This window comes from Motacilla alba, chromosome 3 (assembly GCF_015832195.1).
Source record: "Motacilla alba alba isolate MOTALB_02 chromosome 3, Motacilla_alba_V1.0_pri, whole genome shotgun sequence".
Lineage (NCBI taxonomy): Eukaryota > Metazoa > Chordata > Aves > Passeriformes > Motacillidae > Motacilla > Motacilla alba.
The window spans coordinates 1,621,884-1,634,093 of record NC_052018.1 but is presented as its reverse complement, the minus strand read 5'-3'; the positions used below and the strand labels follow the sequence as shown (position 1 = coordinate 1,634,093).

The following is a 12,210-nucleotide window of genomic DNA, read 5'->3' as shown; positions in this document are numbered from 1 at the left end:
GGACGCTGTTCCTGTGGAAGATCGACGTCCACGACCAGAAGGAGCGCGTCTCCATTATCCCACCATCCCATTATCCCACAATCCCGTTATCCCATCCCACAATCCCATAATCCCACAATCCCACAATCCCGGGAATTCCCACAATCCCATGTGTGTTCCCAGGTGGAGAAGCTGGCCCGGACGCTGTTCCTGTGGAAGATCGACGTCCATGACCAGAAGGAGCGCGTCTCCGAGATGCGCCGCTGGAACGAGGCCCTGGTGGCCAACATGCTGCCCGAGCACGTGGCCCGACACTTCCTGGGCTCCAAAAAGCGGGATGAGGTCGGTATTCCCGCTTTTCCGGGCCGTATTCCCGCCTTTCCGGGGCGGTTCCCCCGGTTCCGGGGGGTTCCCGCATTCCTGGAATTCTTTGGATGGGATCCATGGAGCTTCAATCCCATCCCATTCCAACCCCAGCATTCCAAGGGGCTCCAACCTTCCTTTGGATGCTCCCAGGGATTCTCTGGGAATTCCATCTCATCCGGGAATTCCTTCCCGAATTCCTCCCCTTTTCCCAGGGAATTCCCTCCTTTCCCGGCTCCCCCAGCCTGGCATTGGATCCATCCCCATCCCAACTCCTCTTTGGGAAGGAATTCTGGGAATTCCCTGGGAATTGGGGACTCCAGGGAGGGTCTCCCTTCCCTTTTCCATCCCCGAATTCCGTAAAAATCCCTCGGGATGGATCCTGAGTGTCCTGGATCCCAGAATCCCGGAATTCTTTGGATGGGATCCATGGACCTTCAATCCAATCCCATTCCCACCACAAGATCCAAGGGTTCTCCAACCTTTCCTTGGACACTCCAAGGGATCCAGGAAAACCCACCAATTAACAACCAATAACCAATAATCAATAACCAATAATCAATATCTGACTGGATCCCTTTGGATGGGATCCATCCCATTCCCACCACATGATCCAAGATTGCTCCAACCTTTCCTTGGACACTCCCAGGGATCCAGAAGAAAACAATAACCAATGACCAATAACCAATAATCAATGACCAATAACCAATAACCAATAATCAATAATGACGCACTCAGAGTGGAAATTCCAAATTCCCGGAATTCCCAGGAGCTGTACAGCCAATCCTACGAGGAGATCGGGGTGATGTTTGCCTCGCTGCCCAACTGATAACCAATAACCAATAACCAATGACCAATAACCAATAACCAATAACCAATAATCAGTAATGGCGTGCTCAGGGGGGGAAATTCCAAATTCCCGGAATTCCCAGGAGTTGTACAGCCAATCCTACGAGGAGATCGGGGTGATGTTCGCCTCGCTGCCCAACCAATAACCAATAACCAATAACCCATAACCCATAACCAATAACCAATAACCGATAACCAATAACCAATGATCAATAATCAATAACGATTCGCTCTGGGGGGTGAATTCCTGGAATTCCCAGGAGCTGTACAGCCAATCCTATGAGGAGATCGGGGTGATGTTCCCATCCCTGCCCAACCAATAACCAATAACCAATAACCAATAACCAATAACCAATGACCAATAAACAATGATCAATAACCAATAATCAATAATCAATAATGGTGAGCTCAGGGGGGGAAATTCCAAATTCCCGGAATTCCCAGGAGCTGTACAGCCAATCCTACGAGGAGATCGGGGTGATGTTCACATCCCTGCCCAACCAATAACCAATAACCAATAAGCAATAACCAATAACCAATGACCAATGACCAATGACCAATGACCAATAACCAATAACCAATAACCAATAACCAATAATCAATAATGGTGAGCTCAGGGGGGGAAATTCCAAATTCCCGGAATTCCCAGGAGCTGTACAGCCAATCCTACGAGGAGATCGGGGTGATGTTCCCATCCCTGCCCAACCAATAACCAATAACCAATAACCAATAACCAATAACCAATAACCAATGACCAATAACCAATAACCAATAACCAATAATCAGTAATGGTGAGCTAAGGGGGGGAAATTCCAAATTCCCGGAATTCCCAGGAGCTGTACAGCCAATCCTACGAGGAGATCGGGGTGATGTTCGCCTCGCTGCCCAACCAATAACCGATAACCAATAACTGATAACCAATAACCAATAACCAATAATCAATAATGGTGAGCTCAGGGGGGGAAATTCCAAATTCCCAGAATTCCCAGGAGCTGTACAGCCAATCCTATGAGGAGATCGGGGTGATGTTCCCATCCCTGCCCAACCAATAACCAATAACCAATAACCAATGACCAATAACCAATAACTGATAACCAATAAGCAATAATCAATAATGGCGTGCTCAGGGGGGGAAATTCCAAATTCCCGGAATTCCCAGGAGCTGTACAGCCAATCCTACGAGGAGATCGGGGTGATGTTCACATCCCTGCCCAACCAATAACCGATAACCAATAACCAATAACTGATAACCAATAATCAATAATCAATAATGGCGTGCTCAGGGGGGGAAATTCCAAATTCCCGGAATTCCCAGGAGCTGTACAGCCAATCCTATGAGGAGATCGGGGTGATGTTCGCCTCGCTGCCCAACTTCGCCGACTTCTACACGGAGGAGAGCATCAACAACGGCGGCATCGAGTGCCTGCGCTTCCTCAACGAGATCATCTCCGACTTCGACGCGGTGAGCGCCGGGACCCCGCGCCGAGCCGGGCGGGACGCCGCCGGCACGGGGGGGACCGCGCCGGGATCACGGGGAAGGTCCGGGTGGGATCACGGTGGGAATAAATGGCATCCAGGTGGGATCAGACTGGGAATCATGGGAATGTCCAGGTGGGGTCATGGTGGGAATAAATGTCCAGGTGGGGTCACGGTGGGAATTGTGGGGAACATCCAGGTGGGATCAGACTGGGAATCACAGGGAATGTCCAGGTGGGGTCACGTTGGGAATAAATATCCAGGTGGAATCAGACTGGGAACCATGGGGAATGTCCAGGTGGGATCATGGTGGGAATCTCAGGGAATGTCCAGGTGGGGTCATGGTGGGAATAAATGTCCAGGTGGGATCAGCCTGGGAATCACAGGGAAGGTCCAGGGGGGGTCACGGTGGGAATAAATGTCCAGGTGGGATCGTGGTGGGAATCACGGGGAAGGTCCAGGTGGGATCAGCCTGGGAATCATGGGGAGGGTCCAGGTGGGATCAGCCTGGGAATCACGGGGAATGTCCAGGTGGGGTCACAGAGGGAATAAATGTCCAGGTGGAATCAGACTGGGAATCATGGGGAATGTCCAGGTGGGGTCACAGAGGGTATAAATGGCATCCAGGTGGGATCAGACTGGGAATCATGGGAATGTCCAGGTGGGATCATGGTGGGAATAAATGTCCAAGTGGGTTCACGGTGGGAATTGTGGGGAACATCCAGGTGGGATCACATGGGAATCACAGGGAATGTCCAGGTGGGGTCACGGTGGGAATAAATATCCAGGTGGAATCAGACTGGGAACCATGGGGAATGTCCAGGTGGGATCATGGTGGGAATCTCAGGGAATGTCCAGGTGGGGTCAGCCTGGGAATCACGGGGAATGTCCAGGTGGGGTCATGGTGGGAATAAATGTCCAGGTGGGATCAGCCTGGGAATCACAGAGGCATCCAGGTGGGATCGTGGTGGGAATCACAGGGAAGGTCCAGGTGGGATCGTGGTGGGAATAAATGTCCAGGTGGGGTCACAGTGGGAATTGTGGGGAACATCCAGGTGGGATCAGCCTGGGAATCACGGGGAATGCCCAGGTGGGTGCACAGTGGGAATTGTGAGGAACATCCAGGTGGGATCACATGGGAATCACAGGGAATGTCCAGGTGGGATCACACCAGGAATCCTGGGGAATGTCCAGGTGGGATCACATGGGAATCATGGGAATGTCCAGGTGGGATTGTGGTGGGAATCACTGAGGCATCCAGGTGGGATCACATGGGAATCATGGGAATGTCCAGGTGGGATTGTGGTGGGAATCACTGAGGCATCCAGGTGGGATCACATGGGAATCATGGGAATGTCCAGGTGGGATTGTGGTGGGAATCACTGAGGCATCCAGGTGGGATCACATGGGAATCATGGGGAATGTCCAGGTGGGATCACACCAGGAATCCTGGGGAATGTCCAGGTGGGGTCACACTGGGAATCGTGGGGAAGGTCCAGGTGGGATCGTGGTGGGAATCATAGGGAACGTTCAGCTGGGATGGGGAATGTCCAGGTGGGATCACACCAGGAATCATGGGAAACGTCGAGGTGGTATCAGCCTGGGAATCACGGGGAATGTCCAGGTGGGATCATGGTGGGAATAAATGTCCAGGTGGGGTCACGGTGGGAATTGTGGGGAACATCCAGGTGGGACCACTTTGGGAATCACAGGGAATGTCCAGGTGGGGTGACGGTGGGAATCACAGGAACATCCGGGTGGGAACATCCATCATCCTGGTGGGATCCCTGGGATCCACCGGGCCGTTCCCACGACGCTCCGGCCGGGACCCGCGGTGATCCCGGGTTCCGCGCCGGCGCCCAGCTCCTGGACGAGCCCCAGTTCCGCTGCATCACCAAGATCAAGACCATCGGCAGCACCTACATGGCCGCCTCCGGAGTGACGCCCGACGCCGGCGCCAACGGATTCGGAGCCAAGGTCAGGCCGGGAGCCAGCCTTGGGACACCCCTGGGGACATTGGGATCGGTCCCTTCCTCCTTGTCCCCACCCTTATCTCCCATCTCCACGTCCCAGCTCCGTGTCCCAACCATGTCCCATCTCCATATCCCATTTCCATGTCCCATCATCTCCATGTCCCATCCCTGTGTCCCATCCCTGTGTCCCATCATCTCCATGTCCCATCCCTGTGTCCCAACTCTGTGTCCCATTTCCATGTCCCATCATCTCCATGTCCCATCTCCATGTCCCATCATCTCCATGTCCCATTCCCATGTCTTGTCATCCCCTTGTCCCATCCCAAGGTTCCCAAATCCATGTCCCATCTCCATGTCCCAGCCCAATGTCTCCAAATCCATTTCCCATCACCATTTCCGATCCCAATGTCCCATCATCTCCATCTCCCATCTCCATGTCCCATCTCCATCTCCATGTCCCATATCCCTGTCCCATCTCCATCTCCCATCTCCATGTTCCATCATCTCCAAATCCCATCTTCATGTCCCATCATCTCCATGTCCCATCATCTCCATGTCCCATATCCCTGTCCCATCTCCATCTCCCATCTCCATGTTCCATCATCTCCAAATCCCATCTTCATGTCCCATCATCTCCATGTCCCATCATCTCCATGTCCCATCATCTCCTTGTCCCATCTCCATTTCCCATCTCCATTTCCCATCTCCATGTCCCATCCCCATGTCCCATCATCTCGATGTCCCATCATCTCCAATATCCCATCATCTCGATGTCCCATCCTAAAGTCCCCAAATCCATGTCCCGTCTCAATGTCCCATCATCTCCATGTCCCATCCCCATGTCCCGTCATCTCCATGTCCCATCCCAAAGTCCCCAAATCCATGTCCCATCATCTCCATGTCCCATCCCCATGTCCCGTCATCTCCATGTCCCATCCCAAAGTCCCCAAATCCATGTCCCATCCCCATGTCCCATCATCTCCATGTCCCATGACCATGTCCCATCATCTCCACACCCCATCCCCATGTCCCACCTCCATCTCCCCGTCCCACCTCCCGTCCCGCCGTGCCGTTCCCCGATTCCCACCTCCCGGGAACGCCGGGAAGAGTCGGGAGGCGTCCGATTCCCGGGATTTCCGCGCAGAAGGAGCCGCGCTCGGAGAAGGAGCGCTGGCAGCACCTGGCCGACCTGGCCGACTTCGCGCTGGCCATGAAGGTGACGCTGATGAACATCAACTACCAGTCCTTCAACAACTTCATGCTGCGCATAGGCAAGTCCGGGAATCCCGGGAATGCCGGGAATTCCGGAACGTTCTGGGCGTGACCTCTGTGGCTCCGGGCAGGGATGAACAAGGGGGCGGTGCTGGCCGGCGTCATCGGGGCGCGCAAGCCCCACTACGACATCTGGGGCAACACGGTCAACGTGGCCAGCAGGATGGAGTCCACCGGAGTCATGGGCAACATCCAGGTGGGATCATGGGGAACATCCAGGTGGGATCATGGGGAACATCCAGGTGGGACCTCGCTGGGAATGAGCTCGGGAATGCCGGGGTGGGATCGCGGGGAACATCCAGGTGGGACCTCGCCAGGAATGAGCTCGGGAATGTCGGGGTGGGATCGTGGGGAACATCCAGGTGGGACCTCGCCGGGAATGAGCTCGGGAATGCCGGGGTGGGATCATGGGGAGCATCCAGGTGGGACCTCGCCGGGAATGAGCACAGGAATGTCGGGGTGGGATCGTGGGGAGCATCCAGGTGGGACCTCGCCGGGAATGAGCTCGGGAATGTCGGGGTGGGATCGTGGGGAACATCCAGGTGGGATTGTGGGGAACATCCAGGTGGGATCATGGGGAACATCCAGGTGGGACCTCGCCAGGAATGAGCTCGGGAATGTCGGGGTGGGATCGTGGGGAACATCCAGGTGGGATTGTGGGGAACATCGAGGTGGGATCATGGGGAACATCCAGGTGGGACCTCGCCAGGAATGAGCTCGGGAATGTCGGGGTGGGATCGTGGGCAACATCCAGGTGGGATCATGGGGAACATCCAGGTGGGATCATGGGGAACATCCAGGTGGGACCTCGCCAGGAATGAGCTCGGGAATGTCGGGGTGGGATCATGGGGAGCATCCAGGTGGGACCTCATGGGGAACATCGAGGTGGGATCATGGGGAACATCCAGGTGGGACCTCGCCGGGAATGAGCGCTCGGGAATGTCGGGGTGGGATCGTGGGCAACATCCAGGTGGGATCATGGGGAACATCCAGGTGGGATCATGGGGAGCATCCAGGTGGGACCTCGCCGGGAATGAGCTCGGGAATGCCGGGGTGGGATCGCGGGGAACATCCAGGTGGGACCTCGCCAGGAATGAGCTCGGGAATGTCGGGGTGGGATCGTGGGCAACATCCAGGTGGGATCATGGGGAGCATCCAGGTGGGATCATGGGGAACATCCAGGCGGGACCTCGCCAGGAATGAGCTCGGGAATGTCGGGGTGGGATCATGGGGAACATCCAGGTGGGACCTCGCCAGGAATGAGCTCGGGAATGTCGGGGTGGGATCGTGGGCAACATCCAGGTGGGACCTCGCCGGGAATGAGCTCGGGAATGCCGGGGTGGGATCATGGGGAGCATCCAGGTGGGACCTCGCCGGGAATGAGCACAGGAATGTCGGGGTGGGATCGTGGGGAACATCCAGGTGGGACCTCGCCGGGAATGAGCTCGGGAATGTCGGGGTGGGATCGTGGGGAACATCCAGGTGGGATTGTGGGGAACATCGAGGTGGGATCATGGGGAACATCCAGGTGGGACCTCGCCAGGAATGAGCTCGGGAATGTCGGGGTGGGATCGTGGGCAACATCCAGGTGGGATCATGGGGAACATCCAGGTGGGATCATGGGGAACATCCAGGTGGGACCTCGCCAGGAATGAGCTCGGGAATGTCGGGGTGGAATCGTGGGGAACATCCAGGTGGGACCTCGCCGGGAATGAGCGCTCGGGAATGTCGGGGTGGGATCGTGGGGAACATCCAGGTGGGATCATAGGGAACATCCAGGTGGGACCTCGCCAGGAATGAGCTCGGGAATGTCGGGGTGGGATCGTGGGGAGCATCCAGGTGGGATCATGGGGAACATCGAGGTGGGATCATGGGGAACATCCAGGTGGGACCTCGCCAGGAATGAGCTCAGGAATGTCGGGGTGGAATCGTGGGGAACATCCAGGTGGGATCATAGGGAACATCCAGGTGGGGTCACACTGGGAATCTTGGGAATATCTGGATGGGATCATGGGGAACATCCATGTGGGATCACACTGGGAATCTTGGGAATATCCGGGTAGTGTAGGGAATATCCAGGTGGGGGTCACCCAGGGAATCTTGGGAACATCTGGGTGGGATCACCCCGGGAATCTTGGGAATATCCAGGCAGGATCCTTGGGAATGGGATCACCCCGGGAAATGGGATCACCCCAGAAATCTCGGGAATATCTGGGTGGGATGGGGAAGATTCAGGTGGGACCACACCAGGAATGGTCTTGGGAATATCCAGGTGGGATTGCCCCAGGAATCTTGGGAATATCCAGGTGGGATGGGGAATACCCAGGTGGGATCACAGCAGGAATCTTGGGAACACCCAGGTGGGATCAGACTGGGAATCTTGGGAATATCCGGGTGGGATCGTCCCAGGAATCTTGGGAATATCCAGGTGGGATGGGGAATACCCAGGTGGGATCACAGCAGGAATCTTGGGAACATCCAGGTGGGATCACACCAGGGCTTCCTCAGGAATTGGGGACTCCAGGGAGGGTCTCCCTTCCCTTTTCCATCCCCGAATTCCATCAAAATCCCTCGGGATGGATCCTGAGCCTTCTTGATCCCAGAATCCCGGAATGGTTTGGGATGGGATCCATGGACCTTCAATCCCATCCCAATCCCACCACAAGATGCAAGATTGCTCCAACCTTTCCTTGGACACTCCAAGGGATCCAGGAATCCCGGAATGGTTCGGGATGGGATCCATGGACCTTCAATCCCATCCCATTCCCACCGCACCGTCATGGGATTTTCCAACCTTTCCTTGGACACTCCCAATGATCCTCTGGGAATCCCACCCCACCCTTTCCCCACCCTCCCAGGAATGTCCTCTCCTTCCTGGGAATTTTCCCCCCCTTCCACGCCCATTCCTCCCCGAGCTCCTCCCGCTTTTCCCACCTCCCCTTTTCCAAGGTGGGACATTCCCGGATTCCCGTTTTTCCCGTGTCCCCGGGCAGGTGGTGGAGGAGACCCAGCAGATCCTGAAGGAGTACGGGTTCCGCTTCGTCCGCCGCGGCGCCGTCTACGTCAAGGGCAAAGGGGAGCTCCTGACCTTCTTCCTGAAGGGCCGCGAGAAACCGGGATCGCTCCTCGGATCCGCCGCCGTCCCCCTGCCCCACCAGGTGCTGGAGAATTCCTGAGGATTCCTCGGGAATCTCCACCGGGATCCGGAACCTGACCCCCCTTCCCGGAGGTTTTTTTTTTTCGGGGGCGGGGGTTTTTATTCCGCGGAAAAGAGGGAAAGGCGGATCCGGGATTTTTTTCCCCCCCGCCCCCGCCGGGGTTTTCCCGCCGCGGGAATTCCGGACTCGGAGCGGCGGCGGCGATTCCGGGAGATCCAAACTCAGGGATGGTTGGGAAGACTCCGCGTCTCTTCCGCGTGCCGGGAGCGGGGGCGAATCCGGGATTTCCCCCCCGAAAATTCCTCCCGAATTCGAGAGCTCGGGTCCGGCTTGGATTTGGGGCAGGACGGGAGCTGTGTATTCCAGATCCATAAATTTTACCGGAGAAGCCATGGGTTCTTATTTGCGCCCCGCGGCCGGGATCGGGATCGGGATTGGGATCGGGATTGGAATCAGGATCAGAATTGGGATTGAGATTTGGATCGGGATCGGAATCGGGATTGGGATCCAGATTGGGATCCAGATTGGGATCCAAATTGGGATCGAGATTGGGATTGGAATCAGGACTGGGATTGGGATTGGGATCCAGATTGGGATTGGAATCACGATTGGGATTGGGATCCAGATTGGGATCCAAATCAGGATTGGGATTGGAATCAGGATTGGGATTGGGATCCAGATTGGGATCCAGATTGGGATCCAGATTGGGATTGGAATCAGGATTGGGATTGGGATCCAGATTGGGATCCAGATTGGGATTGGAATGAGGATTGGGATCGGGATTGGGACTGGGATCCAGATTGGGATGAGGATTTGGATTGGGATCCAGATTGGGACCCAGATTGGGATCCAAATTGGGATTGGAATCAGGACTGGGATTGGGATCGGGATTGGGATCAGGATTGGGATCAGGATTGGGATCCAGATTGGGATCCAGATTGGGATCGGAATCAGGATTGGGATTGGGATCGGGACTGGGATCGGGATCGGGATCAGGATCGGGATCGGGATCAGGATCAGGATCGGGATCAGGATCGAGATTGGGATCAGGATTGGGATGAGGATAGGGATTGGAAATGGGATCAGAATCAGGATCACAATCAGAATCATGATTGGAATCAGGATTGGGATCGGGATCAGGATCAGGATCAGAATCGGGGTTGGAATTGGGATTGGGATTGGGATTGGGATTGGGATTGGAAGTGGGATTGGGACCTGGATCGGGATTGGGATCAGGATCCAGATTGGGATCGAGATGGGGGTCCAGATTGGGATTGGAAATGGGATTGGGATCGGGATCCAGACTGAGATTGGGATTGGGATAGGGATCTAGATCCAGGTTGGGATTGGGATTGGAATCAGGATCGGGATCAGAATCGGGATTGGAAATGGGATCGGGATCGGGATCGGGATCAGGAAGGGGATCTAGATTGGGATCGAGATCAGAATCAGGATCAGAATCAGGATTGGGATTGGGATCGAGACTGGGATCAGGATCGGGATCTGGATCAGGATTGGAATCGGGATCGGGATTGGGATCAGGGTTGGAATCGGAATCGTGATTGAAATCAGGATTGCGATCGGGTTCAGGATCAGAATCGGGATTGGAATCAGGATTGGAATCAAGATCGGGATCCGAATCAGGACGGGGATGAGGATCAGGATCGGGATCAGGATCGGGATCAGAATCGGGATCAGAATAGGGATTGAGATAGGGATCGGGATCGGGTTCGGGATGGGGATTGGAATCAGGATCAGAATCAGGATTGGGATCGGGATCAGAATCGGGATGGGGATGGGAACTGGGATCGGGATTGAGATTGGAAGCGGAAGCAGAATCAGGGTCTGAATTGGGATCAGGATCGGGATTGGAATTGGGAACAAGAACGGGAACAGGAATGGGATTGGGATCGTGATCGGGATTGGAATCAGGATTGGGATTGGGATCAGGATCAGAATAGGGATCGGGATGGCGCTTGGAATCAGGATCGGGATCGGGATCCCTTTCCCAGGGAATTCCCCCCATTCCCAGCTCCCCCAGCCTGCCATTGGATGCAGCCCCATCCCGACTCCTCTCCGGGAAGGAATTTTGGGAATTCTCTGGGAATTGGGGACTCCAGGAAGGGTCTCCCTTCCCTTTTCCATCCCCAAATCCCATAAAAATTTTTCGGGATGGATCCTGAGTGTCCTCGATCCCAGAATCCTGGAATTCCATTGTCGGGATCCGTGGATTTTTAATCCCATCCCGTTCCCACCCCGATTCCAGGTGGCTCCAACCTTTCCTTGGACACTCCCAGGAATTCTCTGGGAATTCCAGCTCAGCCGGGAATTCCTTCCCAAAATCCCCCCTCTTTTCCCATGGGAATCCATTCCCTGTTTTCCCTATGGAAAACCTCCCGCTTTCTTCCCAGAATTCCCAAACTGGGAATTCCAACTCATTCCCTCATCCCAAAATTCCCACCCCCCCTCCAACCCTTTTCCACCCATTCCCAACCTCAATTCCCGTTTTTTCCCCCCCCTTTCTCCCAACGCTCTCATCCAGAATTTTTCAATTCTTCGGGAATTCTCCATCCAGGTTTTTTCCAATTCTTCGGGAATTCTCCATCCAGGTTTTTTTCAATTCTTCGGGAATTTTCCACCCAGATTTTTTTTTTTATTTTTTTATTTCTTCGGGAATTTTCCATCCCTCCTTTACAGCATTTCGCACCGTCCCGCCGTCCCGAGAATTCCCAACTTTGGGATCCATCCCTCCATCCCGAGAACCCCCAACCTGGGAATTCCCGCCCGGAATCCCGGGATTTTTTTTTTTTTTTTTTCCCCACGAGGACGGATTGAGCGCTAAGGGGACACTACAGGGGCCGCGAATCCCGTGGGATTTTCCGGGATTTTCCGGGATTTTTCCCGTCACTGCCCATCCTTGGCAAAGCTCTTCCCGATGGCGTTCTTGAAGAGCGTCACCAGCGGCGTCCGGACCCGCTCCGAGCTCATGAAGCCGCCGTAACGCTTCTCCTTCCCGGAATTCCACGGGAATTTCGGGAATCCCTCCTCCTCTTCCTCCTCCACCTCCTCCTCTTCCTCCTCCTCCTCCTCGGAGGGTTCTTCCCGCCGGAATTCCAACCGGGAATTCTCCTCCGACTCCT

General features: G+C 55.1%; 2 protein-coding genes across 2 annotated transcripts in view; one reads left to right on the top strand and one right to left on the bottom strand.

Moving 5' to 3' along the window:
• The window catches only part of ADCY3 (adenylate cyclase 3), a 44,709-nt gene extending 35,259 nt beyond the window's left edge, over nucleotides 1-9,450 (top strand). Inside the window, 6 exon segments of the mRNA XM_038133256.1 lie at nucleotides 163-321; nucleotides 2,507-2,653; nucleotides 4,531-4,644; nucleotides 5,785-5,911; nucleotides 5,984-6,108; nucleotides 8,906-9,450. Of these exon segments, the coding sequence (XP_037989184.1) occupies nucleotides 163-321; nucleotides 2,507-2,653; nucleotides 4,531-4,644; nucleotides 5,785-5,911; nucleotides 5,984-6,108; nucleotides 8,906-9,088 (855 nt within the window). The 3' untranslated portion in view covers nucleotides 9,089-9,450.
• A 2,524-nt stretch (nucleotides 9,451-11,974) lies between these two features.
• NCOA1 (nuclear receptor coactivator 1) overlaps nucleotides 11,975-12,210 on the bottom strand; it is a 33,909-nt gene continuing 33,673 nt past the window's right edge. Inside the window, exon 19 of the mRNA XM_038130509.1 lies at nucleotides 11,975-12,079. Coding sequence (XP_037986437.1) covers nucleotides 11,975-12,079 — 105 coding nt within the window. The remainder of the gene's footprint in view (nucleotides 12,080-12,210) is intronic.